At 35.4% G+C, this 25,653-nt stretch overlaps 1 protein-coding gene across 3 annotated transcripts in view; it reads right to left on the bottom strand.

Annotated features, from left to right (window-relative positions):
- Positions 1-3,659: 3,659 nt before the first annotated feature.
- The window catches only part of ANGPT1 (angiopoietin 1), a 256,221-nt gene continuing 234,227 nt past the window's right edge, over positions 3,660-25,653 (bottom strand). For all 3 annotated transcript variants that reach the window (XM_045979143.1, XM_045979151.1, XM_045979162.1), the window contains exons 8-9: positions 18,108-18,238; positions 3,660-5,920 (exon numbers count right to left, since the gene is read on the bottom strand). In XM_045979143.1, the coding sequence (XP_045835099.1) occupies positions 5,760-5,920; positions 18,108-18,238 (292 nt within the window). In that variant the 3' untranslated portion in view covers positions 3,660-5,759. The remainder of the gene's footprint in view (positions 5,921-18,107; positions 18,239-25,653) is intronic.

Here is a 25,653-nt window from a genome sequence, read left to right as displayed (position 1 = left end):
TCAATAAACTTTTAAAATAAAGCTCAGATGCCATCTTTTGTGAAGTGGATTATGTAAATTGAGAGAGGCCTGCAGGTTTCTTTTAGTTTAAAAAATGTATATATAAAATTAATTATTGAGTAGTTACTCGTTTTTGTCCTTACACACTATTATTCACAGCTATGCACAGCACAACCTTTAGGAGACTTAATCACTCTTGTCTCAGTATTCTTTTTGTAGCTTAATTCTATTAATTAAAATTTTTCTGCCTGGGGCGCCTGGGTTGCTCAGTGGGTTAAGCCTCTGCCTTTGGCTCAGGTCATGGTCCCAGGGTCTTGGGATCGAGCCCCACATCGGGCTCTCTGCTCAGCAGGGAGCCTGCTTCCCCCTCTCTCTCTGCCTGCCTCTCTGCCTACTTGTGATCTCTCTCTCTGTTGAATAAATAAAATAAAAAATCTTAAAAAAAATTTTTTTTTCTGCCTAATGTTTCATCTGAATGGTAGTAATTGCTCAGTATGTTTGTTAAATATAATTCCCAGTCTTCCACTAAATTAAAGTTATAAAATAATTTCCCAAAGGAAGAGTTTATGTAACTATAATCCAACATCTCATTATGGCCATTATGGTTGTACTTTTCTCTTAATGGCAATAGTTAAGTTCCTTTAGAACCTTAATGATTTTCATCTTTAATCTTTTACATCACCATTTTGATGTTTATATGTTGTATTAAAGTGCACACAAAAGAAAATTCCCTGCTTATAATATTTTCTTTTAAATTTATTTCTAACTTACAATGTTTTCATACTCCCCCTCTCTTTTCTTTTGATTCTAGTTCCTTACAGCGTATCTAGGTAGCAGATGTATATTTCCTTAAAAAATTAATTTACATAAGAGGAACTTAGGATTGTTACAGTTCTGTGGCAGAACTAGCTGACAGTGTTATGTTCCAGGTTCCTAGCATCACAACATGCACATCGACTCCCCGTGAAGGCTGAGATAGAGTGGATGGGTGGGCAGGAGGCAGATTAGTCTTAATAGCAGATGAAGTAGGAGGTTGCCTGTAAAAGATGATTATCAGGAGTCATTCTCCTCTCCATAATAACAAGATAAAATAAAATATTCTTTCACATTTCTCATCAAAATGAGAATTAACATGTCAGAGTTTGAAGTTATTTTTCCTAGGGTAAAAGGCAGTTATTAAGGAGTTATTAAGCCTTAACCATTATCTGCCATTTGGGATGAGTCTATTGGTTTCTTTCTTGAAAGAGCACAAGAGATATAATGACTTGTTTAAGTCAGTATTTCCTAGGAATCCTTTCATTGTGTTCACTTTTATTTTTATGTTTAATTTTAAACTGACTGGCTGAGATAAGGTAACAAATCAATAAAGTAATTATCAGAAGAATTCATGAGAAAATATTGACCTTGAGTTAGAATATACTACCCTTATTAAAAGAGCAAAATCAACTAGATAAAAGACTTCAGTTGAACCTTAAGTCCCAAAGCTCAAATACATATGTCTAAATTCAAAATTATTACCTTATGTTAAAATAAGTGTGTAATATAAATCCATAATAACCATTCAATAATACACTTCATATATATACATAATTGTAAAGTTTAAAGAAGCATATAGACCTCCCTCAATCTACACAGTATATATGTTCCCACAAAGTTGGTAATGAAGTAATTTCTGAGGTGAATAAAATTATAAATTATAAATTTAGGCATTTTTTTTCCTGGACAAAAATGAGCTAAGTTTCATCTGAAAATAAATGGCTTAAGATAGTGGTTAAATCTATGGAGGGTGAATTTTGTAGAGACAAATCTTGTCTCTTAATCTTGCAGAGCAATTCAATTCCACTCAACACAGGACAGGCGTCTACTAGATACTGTGGGAAATTTAAAAAATGAGCAAGTGACAGCTTCTCATAAAACAAAGCTCAAACAAAATGTGTTAAGAGCTTTATGAGTGGAGAGGGGGTGACAATTAAGAGAAGACATCAGAAAAAGTGTCACGAAGCAGCTAATATTTCGATGCAACATAAAGAACTGTTAGAACTTTTGCCCATCTGAAAGAAGAGATCATTTTAGGGAGTGGTTCTGAAACCTTGGGATTCATAGAAATCTCATGTGTGATGCGGGGGAGGGTGCCGTATCATTTTGTATCAGTTAACTACTGCTACAATAATGATGTTTAATAAAACACAACAAGATGTAGTGACTTAAAACAACCACCTCTTACTGTCTCTCATGATTTTGCTGGGAAGTTCTGCTCATCTGAGCCAGGCTCAGCTGAGCTTAGCTGAGATCACTTAGGTATTAGGGATCATCTGCTGAGTTAGCTGGGGGCTGGTTGGATAAGGGTGGTCTCAGCTGGTAAACTCAGTCTCGCTTCCCGTGATCCCCAATCCTCCCTTAGGCTTCCCTGGCCCTTTTTTTTCCAGGCCGAGGTAGGGTGGTGCTGAACGTCTCTTCAGATCTAGGCTCACACAAGTGATATACAAACACTTCTGTCTTCTCTGGCCTACAGCAAGTTTCAAGGCAGCCATTCAGAAAAACAAGGCAATAGACATCACCTTTCTATGGGATGAACTCACATGGTAAGAGCATGAGTAGAGAGAGGAAGCACTAGGGGGTCATATTCGTAATTAGTCCACCATGGGGGCTTCTTCATTTTGACTGAAATATGGAGGAGGTGGAATGAAGCTATCCGGTGATGCAGGATGGGGTTGACCTGACATGTTTATTTCAGATTTAGGCAGTAGTGAGGAAACACTGAAGGGTTTTGAGCAGGGAAGCAGTGTGTTCAGAAGTCTCGCTTTAAGAATAAGTTTGTGTGACTATGGGTAAATAGAAACAGGAAACAGGAGAAAGGATACCTTTTCTAATCATGTAGGTGGAAGTTAATAAATTGTCAAATCAATGTTATGGTAATAGGCACAGAATCAAGGGAAAAAGTAAGAGAGTTCCTTAATAAGGATTGAACTGCTAAAACCACTGATAGAATAACAGGCTTGACCGGCTGGTAGCATTTCCTTTATGTTCCTTCCCTTTTATACCAATCCCAAATATTCAACACATCCTCTTATTCCAATTCAGAGTGCCCAGAAATTATTGTCAATTGTCATATGATAATATGGCATTTAATAAATGGTGGGACATACAGTGATACCATGGAGATGTGGGACCAAGACCCAGTGCTTTGATCTACCATTTTAACTGAGCTAAGCTTTCTTATCACATCCTAGACTGGAAGTTTTTCAAAGATTGAGGTGTTAGTTCATTTAGCACATCCCCCCCCACCATGATCCCATACTTTTATAGATATCTAATTTTAAAATTTATAAAACATTTATTTAAAATGAGATGAGGTTGCACAAATACATTATTTTCAATTTTATTTAAATCAAATAAAGCTGTGACTGACGTGAAGAAACTGGCATAGAAACCACACGAATTTTATTGAGATAAAAATTTAAAGATGAAATCCTAATACCTAATTATCTTATCCTGAAATAATTAAATGTAAAAGATACACATTTTAAACAGTCACACACATGTAGGCATTACACAATGCACATAATGAAGTCATAAAACATTTTATACTGCTTTATTATAAATAATTGGAAATAATATTTCATTTTTCAAACCCAGATAACAAAATAGTAAATATCATGCTTTCTTTTTTTTCTTCATTATTTCATTTTATTTTTGTAATAAGAGTTGGGAAGTAGTATTTCTTATCAAAAGACTGGTAACAAAAATCTGTAGGAACACAAAAGAACAAACACTCACTTTCATTCACTTAAAGGAAAACAATCGAGAAGGTTTTTAGAGGGAGAGGCTAAACAGTGCTATGAAGGAGTCACCAAGAATAGAAAGACTGTAATATCAGCAAATATCATTTGTAAGGCAAAATGGGGTTGTATACAAATCCATAAACACAAAGATGTGGTGGTAAATTTTAACAATATTTTCTTTAAAATGGAATAGCTTTATTCTCTCAAATGGAGGAAATATGTATCATTGCTTTGAAAAAACTTATTTTTCTAAGAAAGGACACCTAATATATATTTCCACTTTCATATAGTAACTCACATTTTGATAACAATACTTCATTACGGTAACCCTTACACTTAGAGGTACACTTAGAGGGAGAAAGCACTTTTTGAGAAAACACTGTAGCACCTTTTATTTGTCACAAAACCTGTGCCCCCAAGTTCACTTAAAATAGATTATCCCATAGGAATATTTTCATTAAGAGAGTTATAGTAGCTAGCAGTCAGAACTTTTTAGGTGACTGATTAATTTTCTCTTTTTGTGTATTTTCCTCATGTTTATTTAATACAGAGTTTTGAAAATTTTCTCCACTAATTGGTTTTTTAAAAATCAGAAATTTCCTTTGAAAACAGAGCTTGAGAGAGAAAAATGTGAAGAAATAATGTATTTCATAAAATAGTTTAGTAGATTTCTCTAAAAACGGGTTTATTTGTATCAATGAAGGACAATTTGCACTCCAGATTAAACAGCTATTAGGTTTACCATGGAACTAAACACACTATGTACAATGATATTTATAATTCTTCCTTTATTTTTCATAGACTTCAAAGTGTATCTCTCATAGAAACTGGAACAGGGTGAATCTGGAAAGCATGTTTCAGTTAATTGGCAAAACTTAAATTAGCATGAAATAAAAGAATGAAGAACTGAAATCATTATTTTAAAAGGAAGTTACACTTAAGTGTACACACACAAGATGATATTGTAAAATGAACTGTTCCAGCTTCCTTGGTTTTACTCCAACTTAATACACTCAAAAATACTGTTTTCATGTATAATATCAAAAGAAATAGTAAATGCATGTATATTATTTTAAGAGCGTGATGGTGTATTTCACATTCTTTAAACTTTACTCACGCTATAAATATATTTATATATCAGTCAGTCAGTTTTTAAAGCAAGTGGAAACTGTCACATAGGGGGTTAATTTCTTATTTCATATGTCCATACTTGATGATGCCCATTTCTTTCCTGAAAACTGCATAAAAAAATCAAAGAGTAAATGGAGGATGTTTCTACCTTACACCATTCTTCACCATGTACTACAATTCATCATGGTTTAGCAAAAAGGAATTTACATTTGAAGATGGGTTAACTGAAATCAAGGAGTAACTATGATTTAAGAGTTAGGCTTCTGGAATCCATTAACACTTAACCAACTTTGAGGGCAATGCTTATTCTTCTTAGACTTCTATCAAAATTGTGCAACAGCATAGACTGCTTTTTAGTAGCTTTGCATAGAAATAACACCATTGCACTGGTGTGCGACTTTTCCAAAGGATTACGGCGGGCCTGTTTGTATTCTTCATGTATATTCTTCTTTTTGTGTTGTTCCCTTCCTCCTCCTCCTCCTTCCTTCTTCTCAGTTTTTACATGACAAAAACCATATTTATCACCTGGCTACCACAGTTCTAAAATAAGATCCAGTAGTAGTTTGAAGCACAGTGAACCGAACAGTTTCTTCCCTTTTTAAAACATGACAGTGAGCGGCATTCTCCATAGTCAAGCCATGTGAACACAATTAACCTCATCGAGAGACTCTGGTGAACTCAAAAGGCTCCAAATCCAGTCAAGAACCTTGGTGACGTCACATAACTGCCACTTGCGGCTGGAAAGGAGACACTATCGTTTGCTTCAGAAGTTTTCGAGCAGTTTCTTATTTGGTAGCTTCTTCAGATTTCTCTGTTGCTTTTATCACTGCTTTTGACATGATGCCTTCAAAAGTCCAAAGGTCGAATCATCATTGTAGTGGAACGCAAGGAGTAACTGGGCCCTTTGAAGTAGTGCCACTTTATACCGTTCAGTTTTCCATGGTTTTGTCCGGCAGTGTAGAACATTCCATTTAGATTGGAGGGGCCACAAGCATCAAACCACCAGCCTGAAAAATGAGTTAATGATGAGAAAGAAAAGAAGGGAAGAAACAATTAAAAGTGATACTGAACATGTGGAAATTCATGGCACTAACCAAGGTGGAGTTTCTTTCTATGGAGTTTCTGGAGTTTCTTTCTATACTTTCTATGATCATTCGCAAATAAAAGGCATTCAATAAAAAGCTTCTTGGTAGTGGAAATGTCTTAAATCACATCAAATTTAGGCAATATATGGACGGAGAGGAATGCACTCATGGAAAGCAAGTTTCAGGGTCACTCTGGTGGGACTCATTTCCCATTGTGATGATGGAAAGCTCCTGGGATTCAGGATAAGATCTAATTCAGACATAGATTTATATGTAGGGCAAGTAAAATGCAGATACCCTTGGGCATGATGCCTACAGTCTGCTATTAGGAATAGAACAATTATTAGTGAAGAAGTTCAGAAGCTTAGACAGCTGACATCTAAGTAGGGTAAAAGAAATGTTTTCCATCTACTTCATAATTTTGCCAAGAACTAGTCCACAGATGCTTCTGAAATTAACTGGATACTGCGCCATAACTATGATGCTCAAATTAAATTTGAATTACTGTGCTCTCCCTATATTTTATAGCAATATGGGAAGTGTTCAGCAATAGTAGCCATATCGGTTCCTACAGAGCATTATTTTTTTCCTGCGACTGTTCAAGGTCTTTCAAAACCTAGTAAAAAGGAAAACAACTTGATGAGTAATATGGAGATCTTATGCTTGCACAGCTCTCTGTAAGGATAACATAGTACTTTATTTTTAAATGAATTAAGTTTCTTAGATTTTTAGATAAAACATACTACTTTTTCTGTCTCCTGAAGTAACACTACTGAAATCTTTAGGGAGCGATTCATGCCAGAGACATTCTGGCGTATTTTTATTTGGATACAGTTGACCTCTCTTTGATTACAGAGTTATACCTAAGGGACTAATAGCTAAAGAAAGAGAAAGCTGTACAACTGATGTTTAACTGTAACATGAGCATCGTTTTGTAGAAACTAGAAAAGGTTAAATGGAGAAAAGTTAGTTCTCACTTTTCAGTTTTGGAAGATGAATACAGCAAGGTTGTGTTTATAAAGTCATACTAGAGGCAAGGCAAGCTGAATTAATTATCAACTTATATTGGAGAACAATAAGGTTATGTTTTGATGAATTTGGAAAGACTGTCTCCAATGCTGTTTAACTAACTGTATGCAAACAACATAGATGTTAATGCAGTCAAAACATGAGGGACAAGAAAGTTCTTGTTTGGCAAGGAAGGATGAACCATAAAATTCCACATTTTTTTGAAGATTTTATTTAATTATTTATTTGAGAGAGAGAGAGAGCACACAAGCCCACAAGTCAGGGGAGAGGCAGAGGGAGAGGGAGGAGCAGACTCCCCGCTGAGCCGATGTGGGGCTCGATCTCAGGATCTACCTGAGCAGAAGGCAGAAGCTTAACCAACTGAACCAACCAGGTGTCCTCCACATTTTTTTCATAAGACTAATTCCTTTAAATTGTAAGTATAACTAGTAAAAAATGTGTTATTTATATTACAAAAAGCATTCTGACATTAGGGAATTTATTCACCTTAAAGACTCTCAAAGGATAAAATGAAAATCCAATTTGAGCACTCCAGTATTTTAACTTTCTCCTTTTCTCTGACCTTCTTGAGGTACACTTCCATCATGTTAATGAGCCTTTCATAGTCTTTTAAATATCCACCATGGTCTCTGAAGGAAATGCAGCTACTTTACTATTAGGAACTACTACAAATCATGGAATGATCCTCCAAGTTACACTAGGTGTTCAAGGTAAAAGCGTGTGTTTTTGTTTGGTTTAGAGAAAGTCCACAAGAGTTCTGGAAGACTGTGGGAAGGCAGAGGTCTGCTGCCAAAAACAGCCAGGCAATAAAAGGCACAGGCTGAAGATACATTCCTTGGGAAATTTTCGATGAGATTAGCAAAGAGACAAGAAACAGTAGGGGCACGTGAGAGAATCCAATACATTGATCTTGGGTATTTTTTCTAATTGAGTAAAGTGGGATAATATTTGTGGCATGGGGAAAGGCATTTTGGAGACACTGAAAGAAGACCATACGGCTGGGTCAGAGTTAGCAAGAGAAATAGAAGCCTCAAGCTGAGAAAGTCTGAAGATGAAATCACACAGTCTTTGGTTCATAACCCCAAGAACAATGTAAGGAATGGTGTGGTCTATCTCCTGTACTGAGGGCTGCCCCTAACAGTTTGCTTAACAAATGACTGGGAGTGACTACAGGCTTATTGACAGATTGACTGATGTTGACTGTTTCTCTCTGTAAAGAATCAATGGTCTGAACTAGTTTAGTTTACTAAAAAGTTCTATTTGATAGACACCCCAATATATAACATCCATGATTATTGTATTCATTCTTTATCGATTCAATATGTATTATTCATATATGTATTACTGTGACTATTGTTACACAATACTCAACCAGACGGACCTGAGCCCTCCCTTCATGGAACTTATTTCAAATGTGAGAGACAGACATACAGTAAGCAAATAAGGAAAACATTTGCAAATCATGATTTAAAAAAAAAAAGAAAGAAAGGAATCAAGGAGATTTGAAGGATAGCAACAGGAAACCTACCTGACTTTTCACATTCACAGAAGAAGCTGATGCTCAGTGAGTACGGAAGGATGAGAGGGAGGCAGTTGTGTGAAGATGAGGAAAGACTCTTTTAAGCAGAGTATAGCAAGTGCTCATACCATGAGGAAGAAAGAGAGCTTGACATCCTTAGAAACTAAAAGAACATCAATGTAGCTAGTACATCATGAACAAGGGGGAAACTCATAGGAAATGAAGGTAAAGAAGCAGGCAGTCTTGTTGAAGGAGTGCAAAGCTGAACAATGTTTACAGAAAATTTCAGAGTTTATCTGGTCTATTTACCCATCATCGGATGTAAGCAAGACATTCTCTAGGAATAAGAACCAGTATTTCACCAGGGAACCAGATCTATCAGGTTGAATATTAACCAAGTATTATTTAGAGCCCTCATTCTATAACTAAGGTCTGCCAAAGCCATCCTGAGCATCTGTGGCAGCAAAAGGAAGGGGAAAACGTAATGAAGAGTCAATTCAACAAATACTAACCAACAGATAGATACAGAGGTTGGAGTTAAATAAAACAGAATTCTTGGCTTTAAGGAGTGCACAGTTTTATGTAGGAGAGAGAGACAATAAACTGTTTCAAAATGAGATGATGATTGTGAAACAGAGACGAACAAAATCTATGGAAATGGGCAGAAATACCCGTCAGTGGGCCCACAAGGTTTACTTACCCCCGAGTTGTGTTCAGAAGATTGATGAGTTCACTGAACAGAAAGAAATTATGAACACAGAATGTGCTCTGAGAGAGCAGGAGAAAGTGTCCATTAGCAGCCTGACCTGGCTGGACTGCCAGTGGGTAAGGGGTTGGAGAACATGGGGCTAGCAAAATAAACAGGAGGGAGAACACAGAGGTTTTTGTTTTATTTTTAGAAATTTTCTTGTGGGCAATGGAGAGCCTGCAGTTCACCAGACAAGAAATTAGAAGACCTAGACTTTGATGCTGACTGCACCAATTAATAATCGAGACATCCTAAACTGTAATAGTAATAACAAAAATAATAGCTAATATTTATTAAAAAGTTAATACGCATCAGGAACTGTGCTACAGTATTTATATGCGTTCTCTCATTTCTTACCCCAAACAATCTTAGTTCATGTGGGAGGTACTGTAATAAACACACTGATGCTCAGAGAGTAAGGAAATTTTCCAAGTTCACACAGTCATCTGGTTCCACATTCTTATGATGTGGTTTATAACGTCTGATCAGCCATTTTTGCAGCATGGGTTGTATGGATCAAATAAAATGACACACTGACTATTCAGACCAGTAAAATCCAAAATAAGTGTTTAGTGTAAGTCATCTAAGAAATGGGATGGAAGGTTTTAAGGTGGGACAAGGAGGAGTCGATCTTGTGGGGGCACCATATGACTTAATAATGAATACCAGGTCATCAGTGCAAATATATCTCCTTATTCTCTTGGCAGGGTTTTTAGAGAAATATGACAAAAATATGGCAAATGAGTACAGTTGTGCATGTTTTCACTGTAAAGACAATGGCACTGAAATACCTAACATGACTGAAAGAACTGTTTTCAATGATTTGTTTTCACATCGTGTGGAAATCAAAGACCTTAATGTGTTTGACTGTCTTAAGACCAGTGGGTCATGCAATCTGAGGACGATCACAGAACACCTGATGATAATAATGATGATGAATTAAGATGGCACAACACAAAATCAAAGGGTGATTATTTCTCGTGACAATTTTGGTTGTAGTGTCTTTATAAAATACTCTGAACTTCAAGGTAGCAAAAATAGTTTCATGTGTGCAAAGCAGGTCCTCCATTTCCTCTGACACATGCAGTAAAACAGCAAAGGGATTTCCACTTTCTACTTTTCTTTGGGGGGAAAACACACACACACACACACACACACACACACACACACACACAAACAAAAAAACCATGGCCAGCTTAGTGATGCCAACAACGGATAGAAGAAATCAGCAGCTTCCATCTGCCATTGGGACAACTGATAAAATGTCTGAAGTGTCTGAAGACTGGCAACTGCTAAGATGTATGTTGCCAACCATTTTTCTTCATAACCTGTAACCTCATATATATTTTAATAAGAAATCTGAGATGCATGTTTACAACTCATTTTCACTTAACTCATTAAAATTTAGTTTTGTACTAACTATCCTTGGCTATCCAGGCCTTCAAAATTCATTCCAGTCCTTTATCTTCGAAGCAGAAAACTCACATTTTATCACCAATAAATAAAACTTTGTCCAGAGAGTAGGAATTTGATTCTAAACTCTGTACCCAGGAAGTTTAAATTTATTTGAAAATCAGGAAACCTAACTCTCAAATTCTTCTGATCCTAAACAAAATGTCCTTCAACACTTCCTCTCTAAGGTAAAAAGTACAGCAAAATGAAAAGATGTATCTGTTTTTATGGATTTCTTTCATTTTCCAAGGCATGCATTCTAATCAGCCATGTGCAAAACAACTTGCACAGAAAATAAGATCTGGCTCTTTTCCTGCTAAGAATGAGGCTGAACACAACTGATTGGTGCTACTGCTATCTGTGGGATCATTACGAAAAATTACCTCCTCAGTTCCTGTGTACAGAGTTGGCCAAATCCACAACTAGCCGCAAGGAGCAGCTGCAAGGGTCTTGCGTGGATGCGGGAGGCAAGAGACCCCTGTGAGAGGTCTGCACTCCCTCTGTCATCTCATACTATATCCCCTTCAGGCCAAGGACTTGGCTTTTTTTTTTTTTTTTTTTTTTTCCCTTTCTCTTCTCTTTGTTCCAAAGATGAAAAACTTGTTGATCCTGGCCAGGAATCTTGAATTCACTGAAAACCTTTAGGTATTTATTCTTTTACTGTCTCTTCCCTCCCTTGCACTGCATTTCACTTTGAACGTTTAAGTGAAGAAATCCTTGTGAACGTCTGCTGCAAACAGTAAAACAGAGCTCACTGTTGTCTTTGAACGTCATTCATCGTGACAGAGGCAGGAGAAAGAGTGGATAAAGCAATGGCTTCTCCGGAGGTTGTGTTCAAATCTTACCTGATGCTAATTTTGTGATCTTTGGCAAATTATCTAAGTTTTCTCTCAGTTCTTGCCAAAAACATTATTGTGGTGCTGAGTTCAAAGGGTCTTTAGAAGTATCATGTAAATTATTAAATATAAACCATTTAGGATGAGGCAAAAACGCCTGTTCATATGACTGCAATAAATATTTGCTATAATATTATTAGAGGAAAATGCCCCACAATTAAGTTTTTGATTATTTCTCAGCCATTGTCAATTATTAATCTTTGGGGGCAGCCTTGTGCTATATGCCTGTAAGTTCTGGTTCACTTTTTTCCCCCCCCCAAATTTACCTTTTGAAAGACATTTTCTGATATTCTTTCCTCTTTCCAATAAGTGAAAATGTTCTTCAGAAAATATAATATAGTAATATATTAAAATATTATATTAAAACATAATCAATCCTAAACTTTGTACTTAGTGTGTTCATATTTATTTGGAAGTCAGGAACCTAAAGCTCAAATTTTTCCAATTCTGGAGTTTAGTCTTCTGGGGTTTAGTTATTCTTAAAACTTAGTACCAATCCTCATATTCACCGTATTGTTTCACGTGTGTGTACATATTTGTATATATAAGTATACATATATATTTTGTATATATAGGTGTATATATTGTATATATACTGATGTATTTTCTTTTCTTTAATTTTTTAAAAGATTTTATTTATTTATTTGACAGAGAGCTCAAGTAGACAGAATGGCAGGCAGAAGGAGAGGGAGAGGGAGAAGCAGACTCCCTGCAGAGCAGGGAGCCCGATGCGGGACTCGATCCCAGGACTCTGGGATCATGACCTGAGCTGAAGACAGCTGCTTAACCAACCAAGCCACCCAGGAGCCCCAATACACTTATGTATTTTCAATCTAAGTTCACAAATCATACTCAAATTGATTTATTTTTATGTATTCTCACTAGTATCTTTTTTGATTCTGCAATGCCCTTTCAAGGTCTGTGATAAAATATTCATTCATGCAACCAGTATTTATTGAGCACGTGCTATGTGCCAGGCACCATAGGATATAGTAGTAGAGAGCACAAAGTCCCTGCAACATATATTTTTGAGGAATAGGCTTACGGGTTATGTACTAAAATAAATTGTTTTGAAATAAAGTAATGCAATGTATATTTCGGAGGTCAATCTTAAATTATCCATATGGATCTTTTCTCTCAACATTTTTGCCTTAAAACCTGGGGAATATGAGTTATCTGACAATGCTTAGTACGTCCTTCCTGGATCATTAAAAACTCTAAGATGATCATATTTTCCCAAAGATCCTGTCACTCAGCATCATTCACTAGTTGGAGAAGCTGCTAATTTCTTTCTTTCTTTCTTTCTTTTTTTTTTTGTCTTCTTCAAGATTCTATAGCAGGCCATATCAACTCTCTTCTGCAAGCATTTATCAACTCTCTGCTGTTAGCATCTGGTGAGTTGTAGGGTGTACTAAGAAATTTATGTGTATGGCTTTATCCTGTCTTTTAGGGCTGAACTGAGAAATATCCTTTGTTAGCTTTAGCAAAGTCTTGTCTGTCGGCTGACATAGTTTATGCGTGGGAAAAGGGATCAGAGTTTCTACCACAACAGATTCTTTTTGCAGAAGGTTAGGTCACATTTTTACATAGCTTTTATATTACACACTAAATGTGGAAATTGTGTTGAAAGAAAAGTAAGGTAAGGAAAGGAATGTAAAATAATACCGTGTTTTGTTTATTTTTTTGTTTTGTCAGCAACCTTTAGTAATTGTAGTTTCGAATAGACTTTTAGAAATAGTTATTTGAAGAATGTTAATTTAGTACTAAAGACCATGTTTTCTTTGAATGTAGCATTTGCTTTGAATGTGAAGATCTAAAAGTTATTCATTGTCAGTATTTTGGAGTCAGAGATTTTATGCATATTTGTTTTTATAGATAATAAATCCATATTAACAAAAACATGCACTGAATGAGATTACATTTTCATTTTCTTAATGTTAAATAGCAGATAAAACTTTTATGTTTAAAAGAAACTGATTCCTTTCTTTGGGCTCAGGAGGGCACAGTGGGAACTCTGTTAGAGGATTAAAAGTATTTCCTATAATCATTTCTTAACTTTGTCCCTCCCACTACTGAAGTATACAGATTTTTCATAATATTCTTCATATAGAGGGAAACCTAAGGAGAAAACTTACAAATTTTCCTAAGGTCAATGACATCATACAGCAAAGACATTTCTGGCTTATAAATCTGTGCTGACAAATCACCTCTATTTAATGATTAATTAAAGGGTGGTTGCATAAAAGATGTATGTGGCAATTTGACCTTGAAATATATGCTTTGGTCTCAGAAGAAATATGTAACAAAACATGAAAATTATTCAATATTTAAATTGGATGGAAAACTTGCTGGCTTTCTGGTAAGGTAGGAAAAAGTACATATACTTCTGGGACAGGAAGTATAAAACATGTATCTATTTCTATTGATGCAAATGGCTTTCTCAGCCCCCACACCTCCTCTCCACTCTACAATGTACTATGAATTACAACCCATGCACTGAAAAATAATATTACTACTTTAGCCACAATAAGTACATGGAAAACAGAGTCACGGAACCAGAAGAAAATGTGAGACATTCTTATCTAAACCTACAACTGCAGGAACAAGCTTAAGTAAGCTCTTTTAGATAAAATCGCTTTATATTCTCTTCTTGAAGATGTCCACAACCAGAAATGCACAATCCTCCCTAGAAGCACTTGATTCCTGGAGACTCCTTCTGACCTTCTGAAGTCGCTTCCCCATCCTCCAATAACTCCATCACATGTTGTATTTTGTCTGTGAAACTGGTTATGATATGAAATTGTGTTTTTTGTTGTTTATTCTTTTGTTGAGGGTCTCCTTCAATAGATGCACGTTCTATTCTGTCTTGCTTATTTCTCTAACAGTTGATCCTTAACAGTTACTTACTAAGAATATGTTACACTGATAGAAAGAAGTTAAGAAGTTAGGGTATTAGGAAAGAAGAAAGAAAGATCAAAATATTATTTTGACCTTATGCCTAGCTGAAATACCTTTTGCTTTCAATTAAGCTCATCTCCTGTTGTTCAGTCTTTGACAGATAAGGGTGGCAACGATACCACATTCTCCAACCAAATTCCCTCCATGTACTTGCGTAAAACTATTTAGGACAGTTAGCGGGCAATCAATCTTACTTTACCCTTAATTTCTCCCAGAAGAAACAAAGGAAAATATATATAAATAAACTATATATATATATATATAAACAACTATTATATATATAAAACAACAAACTATATATATATAAATAAACAAAGCTTTAATTGATGATGAGAGAAAACTATGAATTATTAGTTTCAAAGAGTATAAAATCTTATTGCTTAAAAGAAACTATTTTAAATAGCAGCGAGTTCAAATACAAATTAAAAAAAAAAGAAAGGAAAAATCATTAGATGAAGAAAACGTTCTAAGGGAAAATATGACAGCATAGTATTGGTGGTAGGGAGTAGCTAAGTCGGATATAAGTTCCAGGCAATACTCAAGTTACCTGGACTGTCACTGACATTCAGCCTTACGTTCTCCAGTTCTTAGTTATCTAAATTCCACATTTTAGCTTTGCAGAGTGAACAGATTTGCAAGGCCTGGATTCTTTCAAAAGGATATTTGATAGGGTAATGGCGTTTATTACAAAAACACATTGACTTAGACTATTCCAGTCCAAGCAATAAGTGGAAATTTTCTCTCCCCAGCATATGTGTTTCTTGGTGAGTAAGAAGCAGGTCCAAGAATGATTATGGATGAAAGAACATGACAAAGTTCAATCATTTGAAGCAGAAATAAAATCATAAATCTGAGCAATGAAGGTTTCTCATCAATAACCAAGAGGTGCATTCTCCTCTTTGCTTTTTTGCTCTATATTTTCATTATTATGACAGAAATATGAACATATTGGAATGCTCTTCTAAGGCAACATTTGAAAGATTTTACTTCATGCATTGCATTTATTTGGTAAGAAAAACTATCTGTAGAAGTAGATGTGGATAAATTGAAGCATATTTCAATATTAAAACAAGCAGGAAACTAGACACTCAGAGCCCTTTTGTCTCTATATAAACTTGCTGACAATTCCATTTATGGGATCAGGGAGGCAATGAGAAGAAAACTTTTCTTTCAGGAAAAAAAGTTTAAAACCTAACCTTTGAGTATGATTTTTGGAAAACATTCTAAATTTGTAACAACTGTGTTGGGGGGAGGGGATCATAAAATTTCATATAGAGGACATTTACCTATTTGATGAGGTTAAATGTGATGTCAAAATACCATTTTAAAGTATAGGGAGATTAAGAGTCATTTATGCTGAAAAAATAAATAAATTTAAAGTATAGGGAGAAGGATGTGATAGAGGTTGAATCACAACAGACTGGCTTTGATAGTACTAGGGCTGGTCTCATGCTGAAAAAATACTGATATAAGCATGGCAGTCAATGGGATGTGATTTGGTGGTGGTAGTAATAGAGGATATGTGGATGGGATGCAGGTGGAAAGATTTCTTCAAAATCACCTCTCCATATTCTTCCACGCTCTGTTAACTGATGAGAAAATATCAACCTAATGATACCTTTTGTATTTGAAAGTGATTTCAAGGGTTCTGAGTTGCTTATTCATTCATTAATGTAATGCACTGTATTTTTTTAATGCACTATATTTTTTTAATTTATTTTTTATAAACATATAATGTATTTTTATCCCCAGGGGTACAGGTCTGTGAATCGCCACGTTTACACACTTCACAGCACCCACCATAGCACATACCCTCCCCAATGTCCATAACCCCCCTCCCCCTCTCCCAACAATGCACTGTATTTTTAATTGAGTTCCTATGTGCTGCATCTATTGTGCTAGATGTTAAATACAAAATGGTAAGCATTAATTTGCTTTTATTTTCCTTATGTACAAAGTGGAGATTAGAGTTTCTCTCCCTGCTTATCTCATAGAGCTGGTTTCGAGCTCAAGCGAGATAGTACAATCTATGCAATAACATATAAAAACACATAATAATAATAATGGTAGTAATATCAAATTTTAGGAAGAAAATACTCAATTTTGAGAGTTTTTTGTTTTCCTTACTGCCATTAAAATATACTCTGTTGTAGATTAATACAGAAGGAGAATCAGAACAGCTGATAGTGGGAGTGACTGCTGTTCCATGAAGAGAGGGAAAGAATTCTGAAACTGTGAGAGCAGAAACACTGGAAAGAAAGTTTCCTTTATAATTTTGTTTGGTGCCAACTCCTTCCTTGCCAGAGCTTATAACGTACTTGACCTACACTGCTTGCCATTGGGTTTTAGCTTAGTGTTTCTCAAACCCCAATTAGTCATGTATCAACTTCACAGATTTTTCCTGTTATCCATTTATAACTTTTATTAATATTTAATTAATATATATATATTTTTAAAGATTTTATTTATTTACTTGACAGAAAGAGATCACAAGTAGGCAGAGAGGCAGGCAGAGAGAGAGAGGGAAGCAGGCCCCCCGCTGAGCAGAGAGCCCGATGCGGGACTCGATCCCAGGACCCCGAGATAATGTGTTCTATACCAAATATTGTGAATAGTTTAAAAACACAAAGATTAAATAACTCATTTAAGGAAGAAACCAGTACTGCTTGCTATAAAAGGTATATATACAGCCCAATAAAATTAAAACAAAATCACTTTATTTAATTCTAGGTAGGTTCCATTGCCTAGCCAAGGTCCTGAGCCTCAGGCTAAATGGGTTTGCTCCTTGCTCCTTCTTTGCTATGAAGGCTATTGAGTGGTTATTGAGTAGTCCTAAAGAATATTACAGATATGCTAGCACCAAACTGAGAATTTCCCTTTGACACAATCAGAAGGCTGGAAAGATAATAAAAAGTTCAAAAAGGATTAACTTTCTTACTCAGTGATAGAATATTATTTAATGATATTTCTTATAGTGCCTCAAATGTCTTGCGGAAGTCAATACCATGTAATGCAAAGCCCTAGTGTAGCTGGTCTGAATTTTATGACTTTAGATCTAACTATATACGTCTTTATTCTTCTTATTCCATTTCAACAGAGTGGCCAATGAATTCTACTACACAGCTGCAAAACACTTTGTAAGGAGAATTACCCATCCCCCCCCATCCCACATGCTGAATTCCCAAATTGTTTTGTTCACTCAACTATGGGGATCATTATGATTATTTAGAAGGCAGGATAATGGCACTTTAAGAAGCTAAAGAATGTATTCAGAACCAAGCCTGGCATGCCCCTTCTGTAGACACTGGGGGAGGAGGCAAACTTATAAATGTGCTAGCAACGTCTTGCACAAGAACACATGGTAGATTAGTGGGCAGAACAAAATGATCTCTAGGGTCTTGCTCTTAAGTTTCCTGACCAGAAGATCACAGTCCTTTCTCAGAGATAAGAAACTTCAAGCCTCAAACCAATGAAACATAACTTAGAGAATGGCCCCATAGGACTTACCTCCTGTTAGCATGAGGGCACATTTGCACATACAGTTGTCATTATCTGCATCTTTAGTGCTGAAATCAGCACCATGTAAGATCAGGCTGCTCTGTTTTCCTGCGGTCCCAGTGTGACCCTTTAAATACAACCTGAAGTTAAAAAAAAAAAAAAAAGGAAAAGATAAGCCATTCAACAGAATAACAGAACCCAGAAGACCAGTTTGTTGAATTTTTGCCTTTTTCATAATTTTCTCCCTTCTTTGTACTCAACCCTTCTAACAAACTACTATAAGACCTGAGAAAGAAATAAAGAAAGAAAGAGAGAGAGAGGAAGGAAGGAAGGTATGGAAGGAGGAAAGAAAGGGAGAAAGAAAGAAGGAAAGAAAGAGAGAGAAGGCAAGAAAGGACTCTAAATCCTAGTAAAATTCTCTGGCTTGTGTGCTTGGTGTTTGTTTCATAATGCATATATAAACTCATATGGTTCTCTGATAGTGCATGATCCACAAAAGGAAAATGGGTTTGTTTTATTACCACAGGTATTAATCTCCAAAGAGAAAATACAATACCTTGTAGAGTGTCATTACAGCATATAATTATGTTAGTATTGAATAGTGATAATGTCATAAACATTACTCTTAATAGCAATACTAATAATAATTCTCATCGATTGAGGACTTTCTCTGTGCCAAACACTCTGCTAAATTCTTTCTAGTTATTATTTAATTTAATTTTATATTAAATTTGTCATCTAGCATCAATATACCAATTTAGTATGCTAAGATTTAGAGGAGATAAATAAGCTGGAATTTGACTGTTTGACTTTAAAATCTGAGTTCTTAATCAGTATACATTCTCTGAACAAATGTTTGTTGAGCATATACTATACAACAGAAATTGTTCTAAGTACTTAGGATATATTAGACAAAGGGCCATGCCCATAAGGGGCTTACATTCTAGTTTATCCCTAAAATTATGTTCAAAATGCCAACTGTTTAATCTCAACTATGGCATTCTTCAAAGAACTTAACCTACCTTACTCTCTAGAAACATTTCTTATATAAAATTTACATTAACCTAGATTGTGGGCTCTCCAACAGTTGCACATATAGAAAATAATCTGGTTACTCGTCGAAAAGGCCTTTTCACTAGGCCTAAGAATTTATATTCTCAATTAGTATCTCATACTACTCTTTGCATATTGAAGAATTCTGGTCTAGAATTTAAAAACTAGTGGACAAATCATGATCAATGCCTACAGTAGTTCCCTGATGTCTGGTCATTTCTTATTGATCCTATACTCTGCTTCCACATCCATCTGGATAGTCCAAACATATACAAACCTGCTCAGGTCCTTCAGTGGCCCCTCAGGGGTCAGAATAACTAAACTAAGGTTGTCACATGTGTCACTTTGATATTCAAGGCCTTCTCTGGTGGAGACTCTACCCTTCTTTCTAATTCCACCTAACATTGTTCATCTGTGTTCATTCATCAAAATCATCCAGTGATATTCCTTTCATATTCATGTATACTACCACTTCTGTGCCCAAGTCTTGTTTATGAATCTTATCCATCCACAAAATAGTTAATGTCTTTGTATGAGGGAGGCACTACTAAGACTTGGGCCAGCTCTGAACAAATTTTACATTATTATTAAACATAAATAATACAGATCAATTAATATTTGGATTTTACTTTTTCACATATATATTTGACTTGTGTTTGCACCTAAGTATATGTAAAGGTCCCCTATTATTTTGTGAAGTATTAGCTTAAGCAAATAACAGTACTATTATATGCTCTGCCAAAACATTTTACAGATAATCTGCAGAGATATTTGAGTCAGAGCAAAATATACAATTAAGTCCTACTCAGGGTTTGTTGTTTTTCAATGATTAATAGAACCTGTGGTTAATAGTAAGTTGAAGGAAACCTCTAAAGCTAAATTACCATACACAAGCTTGTATTTAAAGACTCTGAGAGGCAGGCTAAAAGTCACTGGTGATAGAAAATTGTAGAATTTTTGTGTGGATTTACATTTCAGGTTACAGGCAGCCCACATGTGGGTGGGTTTCATCAGGGAAAAGAAAGAATGGGAGGTCACCAATGGGAACCTGGGACAAGTTACCTGGGTGAATTTACAACCTTCCAGATTTGACCACTTTCTCAGCCTTTCAGAGATAGACACATACTTGCAAAGCTAAGGAGGCTTTTTGTCAGTTCTTCATTTACAGTCAAAACTGAGACATTGTGGGATCCAGGGTCAGGTCTTCTTAGAGAGAGTTTCACACAGAAAGCCAGATTGTAATTGGAAAGCTGCTTGTTTGGTGAACACAGCATCAGTTGCAGGAAGAAGATGAACAATTCCAAAATTAAATAGCTGTGAGTCTACAGGCTTGAAATCGCCGCTCCTATGGGACTGGCTGAGTTTAGCCCACAGGTGTTCTTGGATGAGCGAGGCTTATTCCAACTCTGATTCTTGGCTTCTCTATGATTTGTGATGACTTTCCTTATTTTTTTCAATAGGTAAGTCAAACCATTATCTCTATAGCAGCTTTAAGCTCACTGATGGGGAGAGAGATTCCAGAACACATTGTTTTCTAAAGCAGATATCTGATATCTTTATCTTAAAGCAGATATAGATATCTTTAGATAACTTATCTAGTATATGTGCTGCCGAAGCGAGCACTAGATAACTTATCTAAAGATAAGTTTTTCTTTTCAACATTTTCAGCACAAATGTTCAGTTGATATTAAGTGAGTGACTACTATGTGGTGGATATATTTCATACTTTTATCCTTTCACAAGAGGGTTATTGCTTAAGCCTCATAGTTTACAATGGTTTCTTTGTGTTACCATGGCAATTGGAATACCCAAATACAATTTTAGAAAGTAGAGAAAAGCATAAGGAAGAAAATAAAAAGTAACCCAAATCTCATCTCTGAATATAACTACTTTTGACATTATGGTATATATGCACTTAGTCTTGTCCTTGTTTTTTCCCCACTCCAAATTGAAAATGTTATCTAATATTACCTATTTTTAAGTATATATATTTTTAAGTATAATGTCTGATCATATGAACAATGCACAGGAAGTTGCCCACAGGTCTGTCTCCTCTATCTCTTTAGAAGTAATAAGTTACATGAGTTTTGCATCTTTCAAAACAATTTGTCTTCCTGTATAAATACAAATGAAAATGAGATCATACTCAACAGATTTCTTTTACCATGCTTTCCATATGTAATTGTATGACCATTTTTCCATACCACTTCTTACTCTTCTCCAACATCATTTGGAAGCTACTGTATGACTATATCATCAATTGTTACAAGTTTAAGGGTGCTTCATATATCTATAAGAATGTATGCAAGCATGCAGAAAGAAGTGTAGAATAAACATCAAAAATATCTTTTCCTGACTTTTACCTCTATGATCTTCATTATTGCTCTATGTTATAGTTTGTAAGTAAAAAGAGACATTTTCCCAGATCCTTTTAATCAACATTAGAAGCTCAGTCTTCCAGTTCTGGTAGCTCTTCTCTGAGTTATTACAGAAGCCTGACAACTGGTCTCACTGCCTTAAGTCTTGCTCCTTCCCTTTTGACCTAAAATCCATGCTCCAAAGTGGCTCATTCAAAAACCTGTATCTCATTGTTCCTCTACTATGGTTAAAATCCCTCAGTTGTTCTCCCAACACATGAGAGATAAAGTCTAGATTCCTTACTGTGATTTATAAGGACTTTGAAGATCTTGCCCTCCTCTACTTTTTCCCACACCACCCAACCAACCACAATTCTCATTGCTTATTTCCTGTCCATGTATCTAATAGTCCAGGCTTATCAATTACTTGTTCCCTTAAAACAATACACTCTCATTTCTCTGTATATCTGCATGTGCTGTCCCGATTCCTGGAAGGTCCATTGTGCAATATATACATATATTAAGCCATTGTGTTGTACACCTGAAGCTAGCATAATGTTATATGTTAATTATATCTCAATGAAAAAGAAACAAAAGTAGAAAAGATCAATACTTAGAGGACTTTCACTGTACAAGACTGAGTAGAACCTGTAATTTACATACAGAGTATTCATTTCCCCTGAGTCTATATCCTAGCATGTCATAGGGGAGCTGCTCATGCTCTTCTAGGGAAGAGGCCCCATGGATAGTCATTTTCCATGAAATTGAAGTAGGGGGAATAGAGATGATGTTTCATAAAAAATAATTTTCTCACACTATTTTAAGAAATTTACAAATGAGGACAACTATGCTTCTTTTGGGAGCAACTATGTAGTCAAGGATAGGTCATCTGAATAGTCAAAGGCCTCATTCTTTCTTAGGAGTTATTTAGCTAGTACAGAGTAGCAATTATTGACCAAAAGCCAACAATTCTAGCAGGTTATTTGATAAAAGCAAACTAAGAGCTGGCCATTCACTAATGCCAAGTATTTTTTTCTAATTAGATAAGAAAATTTATTTGAATTGAGGCTCAAGTGGAATATTTAGGTGGTTCTTTTAAATAGTGGTTCTAATTTCTAATGTCTTTATTTTAATTATCTATGGTTTCCTCTATTCTGCTAATGAAACTTCACTTTAAAAAAGAAAAGTTGATATACAGAAGGGCGAAAGTTGGCCTTGCATCTGAATATGGTGAAAGGAAACTTGAAGTGTGAGTCATCAGAGAAAATACTGCCCCAAAATAACACCATGGGAATCCCGGACATCTATTTCTTGTGTTCAGCTCGTATAGATGCGTTAGCATGAAGGATGATGTGTTGCGAGATAAAAACCAAACGTTATTTCAGAGTAAAGTATTTGGCTTAAGGACAGAAATATGGAAGATTAAAAAAAAAAAACCCAACCAAACAAACAAAACCTCCAAATAAGGCAAAAATTCCAAGAAGATGTGATCAAAAAGGCAGCCACAAAGTAAAATCATGGTATTCTTCCTTTCAAACCCATTTTTCCTAATTAATGAGGATAAAAGTCCCACATCTTCTTGCATGATTTGGTCATTGTCTATAAAGAATGTCAGCCATTATGATCTTTTCAATTAGCATCTTTAGGAAAAATGAAACAGGTAAGTGCATGTTAACATTGGTCAAGATTCCCTAGTCATCCTCAAAGAAAATATAGTTATTCTTTTCTTTTCACTTACAGAAATTTATATAACCAGAAAGGCCAAATCATATTTCTTAATAAATGTAGGACAATTTTGAGTTCTTTTATGAAGGAACAGACTTCAAAATGCTGATACCCTATGAATCATCACAAGTGATTCTATAACTTCTTTAAAATAGGCAGTCCAGGATCGTGAGTCTGGTTTCTAATTTTGTCTACTTAAGAGACTGCCATACTTCTCACCATTTTTACATCTTTACTGTATTTAGGGAAGCAAGAGTCTCTTTCATTACCCAAGGCAGTGGGAGTTGTATGTATGACAAATTGAAGTTTGGCCTTGGCTCTTTTAAACAGTAGAAATACTCTCAGATATCTGAACTTTAAGGTCTTTCAGACTGACAAGCTGAGGAGATCTCATACAGCAGATTTCCATTCTGGCTCTGAGCTCTCTCCCTGCCACCATATGGAACTAGTTTGTCTTTCTCGCAATCATTTGAAGAAAATACAAAACGACCCCCATGGTTTTCTTTCAAAGCCTAGTAGCAATGACTCAATCTGACAGTTTCCCCACACGGCTGTCTCTTGGTTGCTGTTGCTCCAGGGTTGACTCTGCTCTAACCACCCTCCCTTCCTTTTGAAAAGAGCTGGGCACCATCAGCAAAGAGGGCTAGCAAAACATGTCTTTTAGAACTGAATTTAAATCATACAGGTGGCATCTTCTGCTGAAAATAAAGATAAGTTTTTCTTTTCAAACCACATATAGACAAAAGAGTGTTCTAGACTTTCAGCAAAATTCAGCATTTGTTTGGTGCTATAAAGGCATCATTGGGAAATATACAAATAATTAGTATTGTTGGAAAGAGGGTAAGAGAAAAATTCAGGAGATGCTTAACTGCTCAAAAATTTTAGTGGAAAAGACTAGTTTTGGAGGCTGTGGAGGACGTGGACTCTTGGAGATGGATGAAGAGGATATTTTCAATTAAAGGGTTATGAAATCCACAGCACAATTACATTTTGAGGTTATCTAGCATAAAAAAAAAACAGATAAGAAAGAAGAGGGTTTCCATCAGTCATTTGAATGTTCTGGGAATGCCAAGTAAAAAGGCAGGCAATGAATTTATTTGGATACTAAGCATTTGAGAGAGATTTTTAGTCCGTTTACTGTATTAGTATTTGAAGTTGAAATTCTTTATGTTTAAAATGTCCTGTTTCTTAGTATGCAGAATTCTAGAGGAAACTACTAAGATTGAAACACTTGAGATAAAGAAAAGAATATAAATTTATCTTAGAGGAGACTTGAGTCCTATATTGGACTTTGCTAACATAGTAAAATTATCTTTAGCCAAATAATATCTTCTATTTTTTTTTCAGAATAACATCTTTGATACAAACATTTTGTTCTCTCTAGTTCAGGATTGCCCAAGTGCATCTTTTTCTTTTAAATGAACAGAGCTTTACTGATTTGGTCCCTTTCTCCCTATCTTCACAAGTCTAAAATGAACCATCCTTCAAGACAATCCCAAATATTACACAGGAAGCCTCCTCTCTTCTTTCTCTAACTTGTCATTGCACAGATAAATTGCTTCTCTTGTTACACATCTCAATTTGCCTATCATTATTTATATATGTACTATTATTTATATATGTGCTTCTTTTTATTGTCATTATTTATATATGTGCCTTTCCTTCCTTACCACATTGTCAGTCCTAATAAGTATGTATTCATATCTGTCATCTTTGTAAACTCCATATATTATATACAAAACAGACATTCATTAAATATTACTGAGTCAATTATGAACTAAGAGTTAAAATTGTTTAGAATTTAAGTTTTACTCATCTCAAGATATGGTTTATATGTAATACCATCATAACTTTATAATTGAGTTTCATAATTCAAGCCCCATGGACATTTTCTGATTTGAAATCAGAAAGGTCTACCTTATTTTGAGCCCAGATGCCTGATAATGATCTTTTAGTTTAAATGTTTATTCTTTATAAATTAAAATTCTAATCTTTTGAGAATCCTATTTCTCTTGCCATATAATAGGGTACTTTATTGGCTGAATCCAGCATGTAATCTTTTTCCCTTTCTTTACCCATGATCAATACTGGGGAAAATCCTTGAAAAGACCACCCAAGGCAACTCATCCTGTAACTCCCATCCATCCTCCCCAAAAGTTTCTTCATCACATTCTCTTCCTGAATTGGTGTCATTTGTTCTCAGCCAACATTGGATCATTTGGGAATCAGCAGAATTTCTGTATATTAAACTAGCCATTATGCTAAGAAGGAGTGCATTATCTTACTTACATTTTAGCATCAGATGCCCTAAGGTAGATATGTTATTCATTTCTTTTAAGATTTTATTTATTTATTTGACAGACAGAGATCACAAGTAAGCAGAGAGGCAGGCAGAGAGAGGGGGAGGAAGGCTCCCTGCT

The sequence above is a fragment of the Meles meles genome, chromosome 1 (assembly GCF_922984935.1).
Source record: "Meles meles chromosome 1, mMelMel3.1 paternal haplotype, whole genome shotgun sequence".
Classification (NCBI taxonomy): domain Eukaryota; kingdom Metazoa; phylum Chordata; class Mammalia; order Carnivora; family Mustelidae; genus Meles; species Meles meles.
This window is presented reverse-complemented; position numbering and strand designations above follow the sequence as displayed.